We start from the raw sequence: 22,877 nt of genomic DNA on the forward strand, positions 1-22,877 counted from the left end.
CTTTCATTCTTTGCTGATTGTTGTTGAGCTCCTAACTTGATTCCCTGTACACTGGAATCTGAACTGTGCATTGGCACTTTTTAACAGCCCGTTTTTATCCTGTGTTTATCTCATGTCACATTTTTCATCATCTCTTTTCTTTTATGTTCAGACTCCACAGAACTGCCCAAACGCTTGAGCCTGGACAGCTCATCCTCCCTTGAGTCCCTAGCTTCAGCCCAGTCTGTGTCAAACCCCCTGCCCATGGGGTACTCAAGCCTTCCCTTCTCTCCTCCTTGCCTGGACAATCAAGTATCTGATGCCATTTCTGTTTATAGCCTTAGCTCTGTAGCCTCCTCTATGAGCTTTGCTTCCAAGTCAGACTGTGATTTCCTTGCTCATCGGCAGCGCGGTGGGGTCACAGCACACTACTCGGTCCACAAACACCCTCATGTTCCTCGCAGCCGCTCGTCTCCCCATGGAGCAGCTGCTGCAGTGGCGGGAGCCCGCGGAGATGAGGAGGAATATGAGGGCTTTTCCATTATCAGCAGTGAGCCCCTGGGAAGTCATTGTGACTCTCTGCCTTTGCCACCAGGCCACAGCCAGCGCCACCACCGGGGAGGCAGGGGTGTCGTCGGTGGCTCCAGCACAGGAACGGGGAGAGGGTACACTGTTTCTGTATCATCGAGGGGCAGTGTCAGCACCCCAACATCTCCCGTCAAAACAAACCTGGTGCCCAGCCCAAACTCACCGTTTCAGAAAGTCGGTAAGGTGAGCAGCTCAGATACAGGAGAATCTGACCAGTCCAGTACTGAGACGGACAGCACTGTCAAGTCTCAGGAAGAAAAAACTGTCCCTCTAGATCCTCAGGAACTGGCCCAGAAGATTCTGGAAGAGACTCACAGCCATTTGCGTGCTGTGGGTAGTCTTCAGAGGGCTGGTGCAGAGGCCGGGACAGCTGGAGGAACCTCAGCACGGAGTAGCGCATTCCGCTCTTCTGAAACTAGTGCGTTCAGCCGTCCTAACAGCGGCGCTAGTGGTCGAGCTCAGTCTTCCCCAAGACCCAAACCTCCCTCCCGATCTTCTTCACTGCAGAAGATAAGCTCTGGCTACAATAGCCCTGCGGTCTCTGAGTCTTCCCAAAAGGAGGGCAGCCATCCTTCACCCACTTCAGACACTCACGCACAGTTCAAATTAAAGTACCCGAGCTCCCCGTACAGTGGCCACATCTCTCGTTCCCCGAGCAACGTGTCTCCCAGTTCTGGTCACCAGTCCCCTGCTGGTAGTGCTCCATCTCCTGCTCTTTCCTACTCCTCTACAGGCTCTGCCTGCTCTACATCAGCTGACACGGCGGATTTGGATCGACTAAGAAGAGGGGTCATTGATGAAAAAGTACAAGCTATCCACAATCTGAAGACCTTTTGGGCTAATGCTGCGGCCCAACAACAGCAACATCTAGGTCCTGTCAAAGCTGTCCACAGCACACCCGGTCCTCTCGCCTCTGCCAGCAGAGATGTACTAAGTCTTCTGAACCTCTCCCCGCGCCACTGCTCCCCTAACGACACCCAAGACAGCCTGGAGCTGCGGGAGCTGGGGCTGCAGTCACTGGATAGGGGTAGCAAGAACTCTTCCAATGGACATCACTGTTCCAACCCCAGAAAAGTGGCCCCATCACCTACTATTTCCACTAGCAGTAGCCCTGGTGCTCGTTCTATCCGACTACCTGCTGGCAATGGATACAAGTTCCTGTCACCTGGAAGATTTTTCCCTTCCTCTAAATGCTGAGACATTTAAAACGGTCCAATACTTTTATCTATCATTTGCTATCCTGGGTGCTGGAGGGGTAGGGCACTTTTTGGGGACCGCCATTGGTCCATCAAGGTTGACTGACAGCGAGAAGGATTTCTTTGGTTGTGAGTTTGATTCTGCAGAGGCACATGAGTGCTTTAGAGAGCGTCTAGTCTTTGTGCCCATAACACTGTAAATGGCAATGAAAAAAACTCAACGACCTGATACTGTGTTTGTGTGTAACTGTGTGTCAGGTAGATGTAAATGCCATTTGGTATTTTTTCCCCCAAAAAACGTTGCTGTTCGTGTGGGCCAAGATGCAACAGCTATGACTGATTTCTTCCTTTTTTGTTTTTGTTTTTAAATTTAATGGTTATTGTTATTGTTTGTTATTGTTATTAATATAATAATTATTATTATGTTTTGTAAATTAATTCCAGTGTTTCACAATCAGTATTAAGCGTTTTTATATGATTAAAAAGTGAACAAACCTGTACCATGTAAAGATGGATAGAGTGGAGAAAAAGATTTAATATTTTTTATTGAAATCAAAAGGGCATTTTGCCTGATTTCTTTGTGAATTGAGTGTCTGCTCTGAAGCATGGATTCTCTTGCTATTCAGTGTTAAGTACCATGTATGACTTTTTAGCCCATGATTTTTTTAGATTAAACATGAAAGTTTCATGACAACCATCTGTCATTTATCAGTAAACTGTTTCAATAAAGCATCATGTTTGCTTTCTTGTATTCTTGACATTATTCTTTTGTGTGGCTTCATACATCTATAGAGACCTTATTCCAGTTCAAGTTGGGACGGCTGTCGCAAAAAGAGAAATGATTAGCATATCATTTAAATCTTATATTTACTTGAATATAGTACAAATATAACATGGCTAAAGCTGAAAGTAATATGAACAATATAATGAGAAAAATATTTGCCCTCTTTTTGTCACGTCAGATCCTCTGGAGTAGAGAGAGCAGACGCAAATACAGACTAAGGAGACGGAACTGGACTTAACGAAAAGAAAACAGTTTATTTTTGGCTGTACAAAAAAATTAAAAAGAAAGATGGACGGGGACTAAGCTTAAACTAACAATGCTAAACTGGAGGAAGGTATATACTAAACACTAGATACCTGGAATGTGAAAACCTGAAACATGGAAACCGAGATCAGAAACATGAGCTTAGATGAACAGATGATATAACGAGGGACAAAAGGAAACTCACACAATAAATACACAAAAGGATGATCAGGGAAGTAGAGGCAGCTGGACAACACAGGAGGAACAAATCAGATTGAACAAAGTGAACACATTGGATACAGGACAGGAGACTATCAAAATAGGACAGGAAACAACAGACGCAAGCTTGACACAGTGACTGGGGAGACACGAGTAAACACGGCGACAAAGACTGACTAAACACAGAAGAAGATTAGACACTGAGAGAGAACTAAGATTGCTAAGAACTGAAGGCTAACAGAAACAAACTTAAAACATGATGAAAGAATAACCATGAACCTAAGAATCGCAATGAATATTCAAAAGCAAATAGCATGATGTCCAGAACTAGAAAACACTGGGTCACAGACAGTGCCCTGACACTTTTTGCCCTTTACGGGGGTTTCTTTTTGTATGTTTGTCAAACTTCTATGGGGTTTTTTTTTGGGGTTGTGTTTATGTTTTTGGAAAGCTAGTCCAGTTAAACTAGTCACACCCAGGTCTGGTTATTAACAGGGCCTGATAGGTATAGTAGCTTTTAAATGAAATTATCATTTAAATACTGCAGTTTATATTTACTTCTCTGTTAAATATTACAATTTGTTTGATGACCTGAAACAAATATGGTGCAACAAATATGGAAAAATATGGACTGATGCACAAGACATGGGTAACTTGCACACCTAATCCTACACAGTATATATAGGTTTTGGGATAACATAAGCTACTATCCAGTCATCTTTTTCAGGGAATACCTTGCTTATTTCAGTAACAACAAAAGAAAATTACATTTCGGTTTCAGTGTTTGTGTCTTTGTACCGTCTTTAATTAAATATGGAGTAATTATTATTTACAGATTTATAGATTAATGGAACCACATGCTCAACTTTTTAAATTATTAATATATTATATATTTAGTATATTTAGTATATTTATATATTTTTTACGCGTTCAAGTGTGGAATTCTAAGTAATCCATCCTCAAATACAGTGGGTGGGTTTAAAGTCACCAAAGAGAGATTTCATTGGATGATGCCAATCGTTAGGCCCACCTCTCCGTCATTCCGCAAATCACCGCTGCAGAAGGAGGGACCTGCCGCCTCACTTAGTAGCCCATGACGTCAGTTAGTGGTAGCTGGGCACTACTGAGAGGAAGAAGTTAAGATGGTTCTCATCAAGGAGTAGTAAGTGCGGGGTTTCTGTTTAAACTGTACTTTTCTTATTATTTCTGAAAGCACTCTATAGGTTAGTATAGATCCGTGCACTCACGGCAGTTTTTTTCAGTCCCTGTGCGCTGATGCAAACTTTTCATCTTGTCTCGGGGTCAGCGTCAGGCACACGAGGGGAGGATGGGATTGGCCAAGAGCGTCTCTGGCCTACCGGCTTTGACAGCAGATTGTCATTCTCTGACAGCTGCTGGTTTCCTGTAGTTTCTCATATGTTATCGCCAAGCTGATGGCTTCTAAACGCTTCAATCTGCGGTTTTTGTTATGTGGTTTTAAAGCGCAGACATTTTCTTTTTCAAAGCCTCGAATTGGCACCCGAGTTGCTAACGCTAATTTAGCTAACTGCCTAACCTGAGGGGAAGTTAACTGGAAGCTGTAAGTTCTCGCTGTCTTTGCAGTATTGACTCAGAAACTGTCGGCGCCAGCTAATCACCCCAGCATAACACATTTTGATTACTTAACGAATTGGTAGTTTGTTCACTCCTGTCTGTTTCAAGCATCAATCATTTTGCATGTAGTAAAGACGAAGCTAGCAGCTGTTAGCCTTAGCCTTTTGGGTTTTGAAATTGCATAAAAGATTTCAGTTTCCATTTGTAAAACCGCTATCCTTGGGTTAGGCTGAATATGTAAGCAGGCTTCTTACTTCACATCTTACCAAATGAATTGGGTTCAAGGCAGGAAGACTGAACACTTAAACGTTTTTAGAGATAAAGAAAGTGAATATAAATGGGTAGATGGAGGATGTGAATGGGTCATGTTTTGCATCGCACGGGAATTCTGAAAATAAGGATTGACTTAGATTTGACTTATGTAAAAACCTTGTTACAACATTGTCTTATTCCTTAAATATAACACAGTATTGCTGCCAGCATGCACCTCAGCACTGTGGCGCCCTAATTCCATGAAAGTCCCTGTGTGGTAAGCAAAAAGAAGCACTGGAAGTCTGAATTGGCACTACCTGCACTATTGCATGTGGCCACTTACTGGCCTACAGGAGTGAAGGAAGACTGTTCCCGCATCCCTAACACCCCACAATCACTCACTGCACTCAGGCTCACATGGTTTGATAAATTTGACATCTTCTGATGTTGCCTGCACATTTTGTTTGCTTCAAACTTAAACGTCACTAATTACAAGTCCTAGCAGCATTGAAACAAAACATCTGATGGTGGATGACATTTAGTTCAGCCTTGTTTGACCAGGGATGGTCTTTAATGGTTAGAAATCTTGAATAATAGATTCAGATCTGTTTTGTCTTCTTAATTAAACTGCTTCGGCTAAGCTCACTGTATTTCTGGCCCCACCTAACTCACATTATTAAAAAACAAACAAACAACAACAACAAAATAAACTTTCTGTAGTCCCATAAAGTTTTGTCTTAATTCAGCTCTAACTTTTTCAACCAGGTCTAGTAATAGGTTCCTCTCATCTTGCTGATGTCAGCAGTATGTCACTATGGGTGGTTCTAGAAGTATTTTTCCCTCAGGAAGAGTAACTTTGAGTGTCTTCCTGTTCCTGGCAGTGAGCAGGTCTCTGTGTGTCATCGTGGTTCTTCTGGTTTTGTAATCCGGAGTCCCTGTAGTTATGTTCTCATTGCTTCTTCTGGACTTTTCTGCATACTGTGTGACCTGACAGGCAATTGTCATGTTGCATTCATTGTGAATACAGACAATAATATAAGGCGTGAGTAAATGTGCATGCTGATTTGGCATGGTAATGAGTAATATTTAGAGACTGAACCTTTTTATAAATAATCTCAATAACAAAGGCTATACAGGCTTTACTGCCAAGATGTAGAGACATTTCAGGCTCCAGAGTCAGTTTTATTGTTTTAGGATGTATTATTACTGTATTATTTATGCCACATGCATCTGCAGTGTTTTCTTTTTTTTGTCCTATTAGTATGTGCTCTAACTCACTCTTAAAAATACAAATGTCGGCATACGTCTAGAAGAATACTCCTTCTCATATATGGGTCGCTGCTTTAGATTGATGTGGAATGATAGTTTATCTCATGAAATTGTCTAATATGAAACAGCGGATTTGAGAAATGCGTGCTTCATGAAAGTTACTCATCATATGTTTCTCTCTTTTGCAGCCGTGTGGTTTTACCCTGTAGTGTCGAAGAGGTGAGTAAGTGGCTTAATAGCTTGTTATGCTATTAAGATTAACTTTTTGTCAAGTCTGCTTATATTTTCTTTGTTGATGCCGTTGACACATAATCATGTTGACAATAACAAAATAATGACATTAACAGCCATAAAAAGTTACAATAAATTAATAATAACTAAATAAGGAAAAAGTCATAATAATGTTAAAGGATATGAAATGCACTTCTTCATACTTACAAATATGTAGTTTCTTTTCTATAGTGCCTGTACTGTTTGTGTGGTTGTAAACGAGCCCATATTGATGCTTGAAAAAAAGTCCATCCTCAGTTAGTCTGACTGTTTAAACTGAGTCAACCCTCAGTTCCTTTTTTGGGCTTTAATGTGTCACTGTGGCGTGGCCAAAAGGAAATGTTGCAAGTCTCTGACATGTGCCTTTTGTTTAAGACAGTTCTTTTCCACTCGCTGATAATAAAGACATGGCAATGTTGTATCATTTCTGTTGTTTTGGCTGCTGGCTGCTAAAACCAAGAAAAAGCTTAATTTTGCAGATGTTGTTTGTTTGAGCCAGCAATCGTTCTCTGTGTTTAGAGACATTTCTGTAATAAATCCCAGACTTTCAGCCAGCTGCTGGGATACAATCTCTTGGCAATTAGTGCTGCATATCCAAATTCAAAATATTTGAAAAGTAATTCTTGTCTTTGTGGAAGAAATGTTAACAAGACTTATGGTAGCTGATTATTAGTCATTCTCTTCTTCTGCTGTTTGATGTTCAAACATCATAAGTAAGTTAATTTAGCTTTAAGATGGTGGAATTGGGGAACACAGCAGCAGAACTGAAAAAGCTGGCTTAAACATTTAGCTCTTCAGCAAGTTTTCTCTGCACGTTATAGAAATCTAACCTACACTAGAGTGGCAGCAGGACAATAATAGAGCTTAAGAATTTTATGGTTACTTTTTTTTGCACAGTTTTACAAAACAGGTCATGGGTTGGGTTCTGTTCCTACAATTTCACTGTATGGGAAAGACAGAGAGAAATGAATGAATTAAAAAAAAATGTCATCCATATAAAATATTTGATTTACTTTTCTGACAGTTTTAGATTTCCTGTGTTGCCCTTGAGCTCTCAGGAGTAATGTACATTGATTACTGTTTGGTTATAAAGCGTTGCTGTGTTCACAATAAGCCTATATCATTTTATTAGATGGAAACTTTCAAAATGTTAGGAAGAGAAAGAATTGGTTTATGATTTAGATGTATGTCACAGTAAAAAGTACTTAAATCTACTGTCTAGCATCATGTTTTTATATTATGATGTTTGTCTTGCAGTATCAAGTGGGGCAGCTGTTTTCTGTGGCTGAAGCGAGTAAAAATGAGACGGGTGGTGGTGAGGGCATTGAGGTACTCAAGAATGAGCCATATGAAAAAGATGGAGAAAAAGGACAGTACACACACAAAATTTACCACCTAAAGAGGTATGTGCTTTCCTTTGTATTTCTTGTTTTTTAGAACTCCACTGTTGGCTTCATTGATTCTTTCTTATAGTGTAATAGTGCAGTGCTACCAGGCAGTGTCAGTGTTGTCTTATCTGTGAAGCATTTTCAGTTCAGTTGCTAACTGTGCAATCTTTGCTATAGAAAAAATAGGTGATAAGTCTTCCTCCTTCCTTTCTCTTACCTGTACCTCCTACCCTCCACCACACCCTACAGTAAAGTCCCAGGATTTGTGAGACTCCTAGCTCCTGAAGGTGCCCTGATTTTCCATGAAAAGGCTTGGAATGCCTACCCCTACTGCAGAACCAGTGAGTCCCCTTCCCAGCACCACTTAGTTTAGGTTTGCCTTGAAACTCTTCTTCTCACTTTTAAATTAACATGTCTTGTCTTTCTTCCCCCCCTTTTTTCCTTCATGCTTAACCTGGAACAGTTGTGACGGTATGTAACCCTAAATGGGTTTTATTAGCTAAGATTAAAGTTAATAAGAAAAGAATTACATAATTTTTTTTTTCTTCATTATGTTTCTTCTTTCTCTTTATTCTAGAATGAATATATGAAAGATAATTTCTTCATTAAAATTGAGACATGGCACAAACCAGACCTTGGAACGCAAGAAAATGTGAGGACATCAAAGCAAACGGATGTCTAGTATGAATCATGAGTTTTATTTTCTAACATATCTTTTTGTATTTGCTCAGGTGCACAAACTAGACAGTTCCACGTGGAAGAATGTAACGGTGGTGCCCATTGACATTGCAGACAGAAGTCAAGTGGCCCATGCTGTAAGTAGCTTCATACACAGTATGGCGCCTTCATGTGGACAACTTTGATTATTACAGTTCTTTGTCATGAGAATGTTTCGTAAGCAGGTGTTTTATGGCTCTGTTTATGATTTAATTTGAATATATATGCGTTTTCCAGGGAGAGAGAAAAATGACATCTAGCCTTTCCTATGTAATAGGGATGCAGATGAATAACACTGATGAAATGAAACAGCACTTTCTTTCTATTCTCGTCTAACCAATTTATTGAATTGCATACATATCTGAAAGTAGCTGAAAGAGCATTTTGTTACTACTGAGCAGTCTGTGTGACTTATGACTTACTGCATGTTTCTCTGGTGTGATATTACTGCAGTCCAATTTAAAATCCAGAATAAACGGTGTTTGTGCGATCCTTTCTCTTGCCTATATAGCACTCTCAAACTGTTAGAGTCAGAGTTTAATTCATGAAAACAATACAGACGAGCTAACTGACACATGGTCGTTTCATCTGTGGAGTTTCAGGGAACAATCTTTTGGCTAAATCGGTTTAGTTTATGTAGTAAAGATTTGCTCTTGGTTTGGTCAGAAATCACGCCGTCCATATAAATCACATGTTGTCACAGCATGTGGTTTCTCTGCTCAACTTTGTCTTGCTCTTAAGCATTGATTATTCTCAGCTACGGACACAGACAGCCAAAGTCCTGACAGCCAAGTAGTCATTCTTTGAAGTCCGCCACTTGGGGTGTACTTGTAGTTGGTGCATTGTAGTGTAAATCCACAGCGGACAGGAAAAACTGGCAGATATGCAGACACTGTGCTCTGTCTCATAAACAACTGATCACTAGGACCTGAGTGGACCCTAGTGGACTCACAAGATGTGATCAAGGCTTTAACACAAGCAGAGCTGTGTGCATCTGTTTTTCTGTTTTGTTTTGTTTTTTTCAGTTAATATAAACTGGTAATCAACCGGATGTCCTAGTTAAAGAAGAAGTAGCACTTAATGTGTCTGTGCATATTCACTGACTATTACTACAGTTTCAGGGAGGCTAATAAAATATTTTGAAAATTATAATGACTGTTAGACAGATTAGAATTCAGTATCTTCTAGCTCCTGCTAAGCTGTTTATTCACAATGATTTTTTTTTTCTTCTACTTTTTTGCTGGGCTTTAGCTTTAGTTTCCAAAGTGTGTTTCTCGTTTCAATTTTGTTTTTATTGTTTGAAAATGTGTGTAGTTTATATTAATTTCACTTTTAGTTTTAGGGTTTTTTAAAATTATTATTGTTTGGCAGGCATATGTCAGGAATAGGTTTGGCAAAATCATTACAGATTTTACAGTTAAAAAAACTCCCAAAAAAACAAAAAACTTGTTGAAAGTACTTGACTTAGTCTTGTAGACATCCAGAATCACAATAAACGCGTCTATCAAAGCCTATTGTAGTCATACAATATCCTCAGTTTTAGATAATAAAAATAAGGATATTGTGTCTATATATTTTTTAGTTTTCCAGGTTCACAAACAGTGCTTATCCATCCTTTTTTTTCCCTTCTTCTTCCCTCCTAAAAATTGCTTCAGGGCCATGGTGCTAACACAGAGCCACAGACAATCATTTACATTTAGACTAGGGCTGAACGATTATGGAAAATAATCTAATTGCGATTTTTTTGCCCCAATATTGCGATTGCGATGCGATATGCGATTATTTTTTAAGGTCTTTGTCTTCTGTATTATTAAACAAAGACAAGCAATACATCATATAGTATGGCCAATACTATATTACATTAATTTTAAACTGTTCTTTCCTGGAAGACAGACCTCTGTTATGATGACATGAGGTGATGCATGAATTGATGACTGACATTTTTATTTAACTTCTTCAATCACAACAGTATATTTGAACATACACAATAGTTTATTTTTAGCTTACAAACATCTGAGCATAAAGTGCTGACAAGGAACCCTGGTGTAAACATTAAAATGAAAGTCAGTACAATGTGCAGATTGCAGAAATATACATAAAAAAAATCAGTGGCTTTACCACACTCAGTTTTTCGACATCTGTGAACTACTAGACAGTCATTCAATTAAAAAATAATATTAAATAAATAAAACTAATAAATAAAAAATACACACATCTTACTGATCTCTGCAGTCAGTAACATTACACATAAAGTGCAAACATAATAGCAATTGTATAAACACACACACAAACACGCCTTTAAAATTTAAAGGCGTGAAATTGGACGGTCTAGTTCTGATTAGCGTCACCGCTGTCTCGGTGGAGTTTAATAAACTCGGCCGTCTGCTTCTTGCTATCTAAAATATAACCAGACACTGGCGTAAATTCTCGACTGTCTCATACTTCTGTTTAATAAGTTTTCTGTTTGACGTTTAGTCAGCTGTGTGAAAACCAAGGAGGAACCCACCCGGGGGATTAATAAAGTTTTATTTTATCTAATCTAATAACTTTAATCTCAGCCAAACCGATTTACTCACGAACAAACAAAACACTGAAAAAAGCCCAACAATAACATTTTTAGGTTGTCTAAGTGACTTATATATTACGTTTAACCCGAGCAGCGAAACTCCGCGGTGATCTGAAAATGATGTGCCGGGAGTTGTGCCGTTCTCGGCCGCATCAGTAACCCTCGAGCTCCCGGCTAGCTGTCGAGCTGGTGGGTAGCAGACGCCTCTGAAAACGTCGAAGCACTTTTGCAAATATGGGATATCTTGATAAACCGAGCAGATATTTGATGTTTACACAACTACTTTCTCGCCTGAAAATATTTTAAAAGTTTATTTTGTGACCCAGAAAGATTAGTATGAGTAATTTTAAAACTTAGTAGCGGCCGCCATTGTTGGAAACTGGAGTTTGGCTGGGCCGCGCTATGAATTCTGGGATATGGTAGTAATTTGGACAGCCTTCGGCGCGTCGCTGTGACGTAATCGGTCTACAAATGCGGCCTCAGGAGGATGCAGCCCATGAATTTGGACATGTCCAGAGTGTAATCGCAGCCTTTGCGGTTAGAAAATTGCACTTGATCATGTCGCGATATTATCGCAAATGCGATATATCGTTCAGCCCTAATTTAGACCTACGACTAGTTTAGAGTCACTTTACTTAATGTGTATGTTGATGTTTTGTGTGTCTGTGAGGAAAAAACTATTCGCAGATATCTCAGATTTGTAACTCACCAAGTCATATGTCAGCCAGGCACCACTTTAAAAAGCACGAGAGAGACTGGAGCACATTTTTTAGTACTTAACTCAACATTTGGATTTTATTTACAGGCTGTCATGAGCTTCAAAACAGTTGTGTATGTTGTTCTTACAGCAACATACTTGATTTTTCAGGTATGATTATGCATTCATGGAGCTGAAAAAGCTGCCTGTGCTCGTGGCATCGACGATAAGTAGAGCATTGCAAGTGAAGAGAATCTTTGGCAATCTTCATAAACCTTTAGTCAATCCTGACCCATTTTATAAATATTTTACTGAAGTTGGCATCAGGTCCAGCCCATCTCCTTGGTATTTTTTTATTTTGGTTTGGTTTGTCTGTGAGTTTTTCCCCAGTCTCTCTTTGTATTTCTTTATAAAGACACAGAACATTAATTGCTCTCTGGGCTGTCGTGTACTTGGCTGACTGTTCTGCTTTATTGGGCTATGTTACTTCTTAGTTTTGTTTTGTTTACTTGTGTTTTTTGTGGTCTGTTTCTTTGCACCGTTTGAAAATGTGTTTGCTGTGCTGTAATAACACAGTGCATTAAAAATAGTTGATTTCAGGAGTGTGTCCCAATACAGCCAGCTGACTGGAGAGATCTTTGTATTTAAAAACGTACACATACCAGTTGAGGATAAATTAAAGATTTGAATACTGCTTGGAATCTCTGAAATCATATTTGAAGATGTTGCAGGTTATTGCTCTTATTTGACATCACATTGCCTCATTTCAATGTGACTGCCGGTATGCGTGCAAGCATACATGTGGCTATTTGGCCGAGAAGCCCTAGTTTCTGTGTGTGTACATGTTTGTTTGCGGTGGGTAGTTAACGAGGCGGACGTGTTTGCCTTGCTGGAGGAGTGTGTTGTGTCTGAGGGCCCTATCAGCCCTCAGCCTCGGGCATGACTGCAGGCTCTGGGGCGTACCGCCAGCACAGATGAGTTTGTTAGTGTAATTAAGGTTCACAGTGCTGCGTGTGCCGGAACTAGACAAACACACACTCGACGTAAACACACTTGCAGTCTAATACACACTCTTTTAGAAATGGCTTCTTTTCGCGTACCACGGCACATCGATTCACAGACCTCATTAGTGCAGCACAGTGTATTGTTATAGTGATGGAGCTCTCAGCATTAAAACACCCAAATTAGAGAGTGTGTGTGCGCGTGTGTGTGTGTGTGTGTGTGTTTGTGTGTGTGTTTTTTAGTGGTGCGTTTTTATTTCTTTCCACACGTTTGGCACCCTCCTGTTGGATAGTAGCCCTGAAAAAGTAGCTTTTAGCTTCAGGCGCATCATGATTTATTTAAAATTGCTGGGCCCTTGAGCTGTTGATAATTTTAAAGCCATTTCATTTATTTGTATTATTATTTCTCTTGTCTTTTTTTTTTATTTTTATTTTTATTTTTTTATGAGAAAGTCAGGTCTGTTAAGTTTTTCGTGCTCGTCACGTGTGCTCAGTATCCCTCTACATTTTACTATACCCTTTAATACAAAAAGATCTTGGTGCATTGGGGGAAAAAATTAAAGGGCAAAAGTGCTTAGTTCACCAGAATATGTTGGCAGGACATGACCTTTTGAATTGGATACTGTATATGGGGTAAAAGGTTATTTTGCAGTTGGAGCTGCAGACATACAAACTTAAATAAGCAGCACAAATCCTCATCAGCACACAACAGGTAGATGCAAGTACATTCACTTATGTTAACTGGCATCCTCACCCTAATTAAACAAGTGTCAGAGCCCCCATACACAGATCGGTCTTATCTTCAAGCCACTTGTGAGCACAGCTGTGTTCTAGTCCTGCTTTGTGACATTATCTGCAGAGATGGAAGGATTTGTGAAAAGGGAGGAGCCCTCTTCTGACTTTTCTTGTAGCTAAGCTGTTTCTGCTCTTTGTTCCCTTACTCTCGTCGTTGAATAGTTGTCCCACATTTCCATCTTTTCATTTAAAAACGGTGTCTATGTTTTGTTTTTTTTTTAAATTGGGGTAAAATCCTGCTGATTTCTTGGCTCTTGTTGCAAGGTGAAACAAATACCAGTATTCATAAATAAGCTTGCCTCAGCTTTGTTAAATATTCTGTGCTATATATTCTACTAATGAAAGTAACTGAAAGTTTCATTGTAGGACTACAAGGAAGATGAGGATCCTGCCATTTTCAAGTCTGTCAAGACTGGGAGAGGACCTCTTGGTCCCAACTGGAAGGTAATGCTGTTGTAAACTACATATATTTTTAACTGAAAATGGTCTACATCCATGTGACTGTTTCAGCACCAGTTCAGAAATAATCATTTGATAAAATACAGACTTCAACTGCACAGTGGCTGCTTACATAGACAATAAGGGCTTTTTCTTTCTTATTTCTTTGACTTTCTTCTGACAAAGGATCACATGTTTGGGTGGTATAAATCCAAGGTAGCATGTAGTTACCAATCAAACTCAATTAGGCGATGAATGCTAATATCTGTGTCAACTATTTCAGCCCTCTTGGGGTTGGCAGTTTTGACAAAAGTTTCCTCTCTGGGAGCCCTAAAAAGGCAAATTAGTGTGGATGCTCAATGTAAATACAGCAGAAGTGGATTTTTCTTTCTTTCTTGCTTTCGTTTTTTTAAATGAAATGCGATGCATCTAAGAGTTTTGAACACGGCCTTAGGCCACAGGGTGCTTTTAAAAAAAAACAAAAAAAAAACAACAACAACGGAGGCAAACATTTGACCCATTTGCCAAGTTATAGGAAAATGGGTATATATCTGGCCATCAAGACTAGGGATGGGTACCGGTGTCCGGTGCCATCTGACATAAACGGTAGTAACCAGACCGAAAAGCAGCGAACATTTCGGTGCTTTTTTTCCTGAGCTGTGATTCACTTCTAGCCAATAATTTTACGTTTCCGAGGATAGTAGGCAGGTCCAGGTACGTGCGTTCTTTTATGCAGAGCTACGGATTAAAAATGCCCAAGGCGAAGCGGTCAAAAGTCTGGCTGTACTTCACAGCAAAAGATGCAAACTCAGCAGCCTGCAACAAGTGCTTTAAGCTGATACTGTGATACTGTCAAAGGAGGTAACACCTCAAATCCGATGAAACAGCTGGCGACGCATAGCGTTTTTTAAAAAAGCCCAGAAATGCGCCGTATGATAGCTTGCTGCGAGACCTCACACAGAGCGCATCTACTGTGCGTGGGTTGCCTGTTATCTGACCCGGAGTTAGCAATATCCCCCAAAAAACCCGAAGAGGAGAGTCCTGGCCCCTAGCCCTGCCAGTGTAGCAGAAATGATGACGGATGATGATGGCAGCAGCAGCCGTTCTTCTCTGCGTGAGTAGCTTAATGTTGTTAGTGTGTAATTTACGTTGAGTAGGCTAACCACGTTATTACATTAATGCATGTAAAGTGAACTAGCAAACCTCATCATAGCTACATGCGGCTGTCTTCTTGTTTGATGGCAGACGCTCCCTTCACCCTGGCCAAAAAGGCTAAAATGACCAAAGAAAAAGTGGAAAACAGTTAAACATGAGAGGTTTTGGACAAAGTTTGTGTTTTTTCCATTGATTAAGCACTGCTTCCAGCCAAGAGTGATACCATATATGCCCCATAGCTGCAGAAAAGGCACACATTGTTATCTTTTTACAAAAAACCAGCTGAACATGAGAGGTTTTTGGACCAATTTTGTGTTCTCCATTCTTTAAGCACCGGTTTGAGCACCGTTTGAGCACCGGCACCGTTTCAAAGGTACCGATTTGGCACCGGTATCGGATAAAACCTAAACGATACCCATCCCTAATCAAGACCTGGATTAGTAGTCTTGCTCTCATGGATTTTGCTTCTATATTTCATGACTTTGTACAGTCATGTGCATTGTATGTAGTTGCTGCAATGTTTTGATCTCCAAAGTGCAGCTTGGACATATTGGGTCAGCCAAAGATTGTGTTTTGTGTGGATGTGCCTGCAGCAGGTTTATGTGATGAGATCTAGGCATTAAAAGTCTTTTACAGGTAACTTACAGAGCTGCAAGAACACTCAGGCTTCGTCCACAGCTGGAAGTAAAGTGTCCGTTTGTGGACTCAGAGTCTAAATTGGCAAACAGCAGTTCTGTATAAAGAGGGACATATTTTGATAAGGGGTAAAAAGTCAAAAAGTAGCTCATCCACAGAGAAACTTTGTCAGTAGTTATGTTGCTTTCGCCTGTAAACCCCGCCGTACCCCGGAGCCACACGACCGGGTCCTGTTCGCTGTTGGAGCACAGAGGATTTCTATTCTGCAGTGGAGCCCTCAAAGTTCACCATGGGAAACTTTCCTCTGCTTCAAGAATTTTTGCAGAACAAAGGCAGCCAAACAGCTTTAAAAAGTATGAATAAAGAAGCACAACTTTTATTTTGTGTTTTTAATTAGATCACTTTCCCGTCCGCTGTGGACATGGAAAAAGACTGTTTTTGAAAAGGTGGGGGGAGAAAGTAGTTATGTGACAACAGAGGCACAATTTCTGCCAGCTTCTCAGAGCAATAAAACTCTTGTCTATCTCTGCATGCACACATGCTTGCATATCGGTACCCTTTGTATTTCTGAAAACTTCTGCTCCTTTGAGTGGGGCACAGAGAGGGAGAGAAGAAATGTCACCGTAAGTGTTTTGATGTAGAATCCGTTTCATGTGAAGTTCTCCTTTAGCGATGACAACTTTTCTAAACCCACTGCAAATTTAGAAATGTTTCTCATTTCCCTTCTCTCACGCTTCTCCATGATCGTAGCATCAAACGGCAGTGGGATGAGGGCGATTGAGGCAGGTCTGTGGCATTTTCTTTTTGGAATGCTGAGCCAGAATGAAGTGATTAATTAAACAGGTGTTCTCAGAGGGAGAGTGTGTGTGTTCTGGGGGCGAGCAGGTCCTAGGTGTTAATAATGTAACCGGATTTGCACTGCGGCGCCCTTATCGCTTCGTGAGCACCGTTTTATCTGCCTTCTGTGGCCACAAAGACATGCCTGTCGGGAACGGTGTCGCTGTCAGGGTGGAGGCAGAGAAATGGTCCCTTCATCTGGAGTTTATCCACTTTGCTGTGGTCCCCCCTCCCAACACCCAGCCTCTTTTCTTCTTCTCTTCTTCAGAGCGCGCGGCAGAGTGCAAGCAGCGGATAGATTTAGAAAGTGTGCTGTAGATTAGGGCACTTTTATCTGTGCACAGCACATCTTCATGTTGATAATTATTTCAGCAACCTTCATGCCCAAAGCATTATGCATTAATGAACGAATCTTAGATTTGTCAAAAATAATGCCTTCTGCTGCTTTTACAACTGTTCTCTCATTGGAAAGTTTCTGTCAAGTTTTTGCAGCGCGTTATTCTGATATAGTGACGGGTTGTAAGTCGGATTCTTTTCCCTGTTCCTCTCAACAGAAAGAGCTGAATAGTAATCCTGAATACCCAAGGATGTGTGCCTACAAATTAGTCACAGTCAAGTTCAAGTGGTGGGGCCTGCAGACCAAAGTGGAGAACTTCATCCACGAGGTTAGTGACATATTTGGGATTAGGATTCAACTTTATTGGCATTACACATGTATAAATACAGGATAACGAAATATAGTAGAAGACGTAAAAACTCATTTACACAGTTGGCTCATGAGTTATATTTAGATTGAGAGTATTGCAAGTTTGCGCATGCAATACTGTGCCTCTTCTGTCTGGGTGGGCAGTGCTTAATTAGTGCTTAATTATTATAAGCAAGCTGTAACTGCAAACATGATGAGGTAATGTTTGGGGGCTCTATAGTCAAATGGAACTTAAGCCAGTAGGATACAGTAGAGTAATTTGTATTTAGAGTTTCTCAAGTTTCAAATGTACTTATAAACACTTGACTGATGCTAAACATCACCCAGTCCTAACCAAGACTGCTGCTATCTACCACAGCAAGAGAAGAGGATCTTCACAAACTTCCATCGCCAGCTCTTCTGTTGGATTGATAAGTGGGTGGAGCTAAATATGGATGATATACGGCGTATGGAGGCAGAAACGCAGAGAGAACTGGATGAGGTGAGTGTATAAGTAGAAAATCACAGTTAAAATTTAACTTTAAGTCTGGTAAGTGATGGATTTGGTGCAAGAGAAAATAAAACTTTCCCAACCCTAAGCACTTTCTTTGGTTAAATTTCTCTTATTCGCTGTGCAAAATCCGTGTAACACCAATTTTAGTTATCCAGCTGTTGTCTTCCATTCACTAGAAGTAGAGTGTGCTAATGTGATAAAGCCGGAGGACTGCTGGAGTAAATGTAGTGGCTTAAGGGCTCCCTGTGGAGTCTTTGACCCCTAGTGGTGCGATCTAGCTGACTTTCTTTGAGTGGATCCTGGTGTTATTTACCGAGTGCACAAGTAAAAGGCCCTTTATTAATATATGTGAATTCAAAACCTCATAGTTTTTAGTGTTTTGTTTTTTTAAAATCAATATTTTCAATATCAATAATATTACATTTAAGATCAATCGTCATATTTTTTCCTTTTCATGTATGCATTTTGTTTGTTACTAAACTTCCTTAAACTGTTTGGTAATCAGCACAAAACGGATGACTGTGAGAACAGTGTTTGTTCTTCCTCATAATCCCATTTCTATGATTGCCTTTATTGTATTTTTATCCAGAGGCGTAAGAATGGTTCTGTACAAAGGCTACAGAGGAGTAGCAAGGCCAAGTGTAGGTCTTTGTACTGCTGTTTGTTGTTACTGGTAGGGCAGCATCTTAATGGGGTTTCTGTTAGCCTGGCAAGGCTGTGCCGCATCGTGCCATATAGCTAATTATGATTCGAAACATTTCCACCGTCATCTGTAGGCCGCCTGTGTTCCAGTGTATCCCATGGCTAGTGCATGATGGTCTCGCCTCAGCTTGTGATGTGTAACAATGTCTGCCAAGTGCAGGGTATTTTTATCCCCCAACCGTAACTCTGCATGAGTCTCTATAGTTGGGGGATTAGTTTACGTTCTGTGTCCATGTTTGCACACTTCAGCATCATTTTCTTTATTTTTCTAACAACCAATCACTAAGTTGGAGTAGTTTATATAACCTAACCATTCGTATTATTATTCCATCCGTCTGTCCATTTTAATGGCTCATCCAGTTCAGGGTTGACCTTCACAGTAAACAGTGTCTGCTTGCAGGAACCTTTTATGTGTGAAAAGTCTTAATATATTGTCTCATGTTTTAAGTTGACAGAGCTTCGTTAGATGCTCACTTTAGACGACTTTAGTTTTTCTGTGCGGTGCAGTGGAGCGAGCCAGCACGGCTTGGCTGATTGCAGCTGTTCATGGCATGGTGCGACTTCACTCTGCGCTCTTCGGTGTTGAGAAAGGGCTTTACTCCACTGTGCTTGTGCTTGTGTGTGCACATGCCATTTCACATTCGAGGTCCAAAAGCAGTCATCTAAGAGGAAACACTGGTGAAAAGCATCCATTTCTTCACCACAAAAACATCTTCGGTTGCATTTTTGTAATGTTTCTCTTTGTGCGATTTGAACACAGGATAACAGTGTTTGACTGAGTCTCAGCAGTACAGATGTGTTTTTCAAGTGTTCATCCTGCTACTTCTGTCAGTAATCACATCATCAGTAAATACCCAGTGACCCAGTTCTGCTGGCAACCACAGAAGCCCATGCCATAACATTGCCTCCACCATGTCTGACAAATGATTTGCTAATCTTAGTCTTATTCCTTCTTCGTACTACATACTGTCTATATTCATGTTAATAAAGGCATTTTTTTGATTATAGGCTTCGACAGTGGTGTGCCAACCTCCTCAAGAGTGCTCCTCAGGTAGCTAGATGTTGTGAACAGGCCTTTTCTTTAAAAATTCCTCCATTCTTAGTTGTCTTCTGTGGTATTCCAGGCCGTTTAGGGTTACTGAGCTGCCACTGCTTTTGTTCGTTTTAAGAAGGAGCTATAATGTTCGATTTGATAGCTCATGTGCAATAAAACCTACTTTTATTGCAAATTGAGAGCTCCTATGAAAGGCTAGCATACAAGTTTAACACAAGTAGTTATATATGTACACAGAAGTTCCTGCAGTCCAGTTAATCCCCATAGAAAAATAGTCTACTTCTAAATCACAGGCTTCAGTTTCTGCATCTTGCATTCACTCTAAACCTCTCCACTGCCTTGCTCTTGAAACTTCTCCAAATATCAGTCTGGGAGCTTTTGGCCGTACAAGGAGAACAAGGGAGGAATCTGGGCTGGACCGGCCAAAGTGGGCCAGTCTCAAACATTCCTGGCTCGCTACCAGCATGCAGAATTTTTGCGATTTGCCTTCGCACATCTCGCCCAGCTGAGCATGTGTTTCCAGTTTTCCCTCGGAGTAAGTAAACAGGTTGGTACAATCAAAGACGGCTGCGGCAAGCAGGGCAACAAGCCTGAACCTCAAAGCTCAAGGGGTTACCAGGGTCACATTTGGGTGGTGGTGAGAACAGCCTACACACAAGTCACTGCCCTTCACGTTCTAGACAAAGACAGCACTGGGTGAATGGAAAAACCCAGCATTAAGGAAGCTGTATACTAATAGTCATATCTGAACTCTTTAAGTATAGTGGTTGGGTGCTGATGGTGTGGAAGGAGGAGGTATGCGAGGACGGGGTGTGTACGAGGGGGTTTCAAGATGGCTCCTTTTTCCTCATTAACATACAAATGGAATTCTGCAGTTGAGAAGGAGTCTGTGCTGTGATTGAGGAGAAAGGGAGGGAGGATTGGGGGGTGAAAAGATGGAGAAGTGGGAGGGTGAATCCTCGTGCCATTTCATCAGATCTGTCTATTCCTCTGTTTAGAGCCAGTGTTGGTTTGAACTGTTCCATTAAGGTGTTCGGCTATCAGATTCTAACACTAATTGACTTTCCAAAGCCATCAGCCTCAGGGTGGGAGAATTTGAAAGTGATGCTTTTATCTACCTAGAAGACAAACAGGAGGCTTGATAAGGACTTTTGGAGCTGCCCTTTTTCCAGTTTACAAAAAGAAATGTAATGTATTTTTACTGGTTTGCAAAGCCAAAAGTAAGATTTAATGAATAGAAAGAAGTCCGACCCCTCCCAGTAACCAGCGACTCCTGAAGCCGTCATCTGAACTCTCCCTTACGTGTTTAGCTTGCATAAATCTAACGCGTGTTATTTCTCTCCCTTTCCCCACAGCTTCGCAAAAAGGGTGATGTGCGAGGAACCAGCGCTGCGGATGAATGAAAAGGATTTTAAACACCACACCCACAATGACAGCAGTTGTGAAGACTGCTAAGCGGGCTCCTTTGGTGCCACTTTTTTACCCTAACTGAATCACGCTGTGGAGGAGGGAGCGCTGCTACCTGCAATCAATAGAGCAGATCCCCGGCTTTAACCCAATCATAGTCATTCTATCCAGTGAGGAATTGATTTATAGCCACCGATACGATGCTGGCTGATGAGACTCAGGTTAATTTTGATCTTGGACAGAGAAAGGCCGGCTATGGCCATCAGGATATTGAGACCTAGTCTTCTGCAGAGATGCAAAGAAAAGCTATTTACTTTTTAAAGAAAAAAACAAAAGCAAATTCATCAGCTTGATTCCACAGTGGCAGGTGTTGGACCAAATATTTCCAGCTCCCCCAACCTCCTGTTTTTTCCCTACCAAAAAACCCCCCATTCCTCACAGAATGATGCCCTCTGTGACCTCTCTTTGTCTCTTCCCCAGTCTTCACTGTACACACTGTGGCTCAGTGTGTGGTTTGCATTCCCTGGCAGGAGACTGTTTGTCATGCTCTTGTTCCTTCCTGCCATAACCTCCATTAAGTGATTACTAACAGCCTTGGCGTCTTGGCCCGTTGTAATCCTTCTTCCATCACCCCCCTCACCTTATCGAAGCACTGCATCTTATTAACACTGACAATCATGTCTGTACAGGTATTCACTCTCACTCCCACATGCAAAGGTAACAGGAAGCCCACACACGCACTCAGTCATATGACACATGCAGTGTGCAGAGAGCATAAACATGTGAATTCATTCTTACCCATACACACTCACACACACACTCACTCACAGGTGTGGATACCTTTGTGCTGACTGATCTTTGAGAAACTCAAGCAGGGGCAGATCCTCGCGAGCTCTTTTAGCTAAAGGATGTTACTTTGAATATGTTTACAACTCTCTCCCCCACCCTATACTGAAAACAGTCGCACATAACATACATTGCAGCATTCACCTCTCTAAAAGATGTCCCTAGAGGAAAACAAACTGCACTGAAAAACAGCCACAGATGGTGCTACACCCCTCCAGCCTCTGTCACAAGCCAAACTGTGCTGCACTCACCCAACCCACCACCAGAGGCCTTTCTCGCTCCTCCGGCTCTCTGAGGTAGACAGTTTCCAGAAGGCCTCCCCTCCTCTGCATCATTCTAGCTGTGTTTACAGATTTGCAATTGCCTTATCAGTGCCTAGTGGATACCAGTACCATGTAGAGTTGCTTATGTGTCCAGGCCTTTACACCTATCAGAGCTACTACACTTAATGAACCTCTGCTGCCAGCCATTGTTTTAGCTACCTCTCTCATTTCTGACTGGCCATTTTTCCTGATGCCCTAAAGTGTGTCCACCAAATGTTTTGGAAAATGTCAGGCACCCAGTTGAACCCTTAAGAGGCACATAGGTTTGGGTTCTTTTTTGTTTTGTTCTGTTTTTCCCATGTGAGAGGATCTATTAGTATGCCACACAATATTTTATGTCAAAGCGGTTCAAATACACGACTGTGCCTGGTAGCCGGTTTACAAATAAAATGTTCCTCCAAGCACTGTTTTTATATCAATACTGTGGTTGTCTGGTTGTCATCTGTAGATATGCTCTTACAGCTCTAAACAACTTATATAAAGTTGAGCACAGAAAAGAAGCTCAGTGCCACTTCAAGCTGCTGTCGTTTTATTTTTTGCGTAGCGTAAATACACGACACACTCGTGCTCAGGAAAAACACTTTGGTGGACACACACCTCGTAAGGGTTAGCATTAGCTGTTAGCTGGTACGTCTTAGGATTCTTGATTCTAGTCTTGACAAAAGAGCTTTATCAGGGCGCAGACTTGTATGTTATTCTTTTGTTTCCTGATATGTGGAAGTG

At 41.0% G+C, this 22,877-nt stretch overlaps 2 protein-coding genes across 2 annotated transcripts in view; both read left to right on the forward strand.

Moving 5' to 3' along the window:
* The window catches only part of LOC146621017 (tetratricopeptide repeat protein 28-like), a 190,860-nt gene extending 189,043 nt beyond the window's left edge, over positions 1 to 1,817 (forward strand). Inside the window, exon 24 of the mRNA XM_085367180.1 lies at positions 152 to 1,817. Within this exon, the coding sequence (XP_085223306.1) occupies positions 152 to 1,764 (1,613 nt within the window). The 3' untranslated portion in view covers positions 1,765 to 1,817. The remainder of the gene's footprint in view (positions 1 to 151) is intronic.
* Positions 1,818 to 4,124: 2,307 nt separating this feature from the next.
* On the forward strand, positions 4,125 to 22,570 carry LOC146621018 (phosphatidylinositol transfer protein beta isoform). Its single transcript, XM_085368061.1, has 11 exons — positions 4,125 to 4,171; positions 6,312 to 6,342; positions 7,651 to 7,796; positions 8,031 to 8,122; positions 8,245 to 8,252; positions 8,359 to 8,433; positions 8,513 to 8,596; positions 13,924 to 14,001; positions 17,178 to 17,288; positions 17,688 to 17,810; positions 20,934 to 22,570. The coding sequence occupies exons 1-11, from the start codon at positions 4,152 to 4,154 to the stop codon at positions 20,979 to 20,981; spliced, it is 816 nt and encodes a 271-aa protein (XP_085224187.1). The 5' UTR covers positions 4,125 to 4,151; the 3' UTR covers positions 20,982 to 22,570.
* Positions 22,571 to 22,877: the final 307 nt, after the last annotated feature.

Source organism: Diplotaxodon limnothrissa, linkage group LG12 (genome assembly GCF_057381915.1).
Source record: "Diplotaxodon limnothrissa isolate DT_005_m linkage group LG12, D_limnothrissa_male_GT1.1, whole genome shotgun sequence".
NCBI lineage: Eukaryota > Metazoa > Chordata > Actinopteri > Cichliformes > Cichlidae > Diplotaxodon > Diplotaxodon limnothrissa.

What these genes read in the sequence shown, in the direction of transcription:
- LOC146621018 (XM_085368061.1), top strand. Translation starts at nt 4,152, where the DNA reads ATGGTTCTCATCAAGGAGTA. An exon ending in ATGGTTCTCATCAAGGAGTA is followed by an intron (nt 4,172 to 6,311) that starts GTAAGTGCGGGG and finishes TCTCTTTTGCAG; the next exon opens with CCGTGTGGTTTTACCCTGTA. An exon ending in TGGAGAACTTCATCCACGAG is followed by an intron (nt 17,289 to 17,687) that starts GTTAGTGACATA and finishes TATCTACCACAG; the next exon opens with CAAGAGAAGAGGATCTTCAC.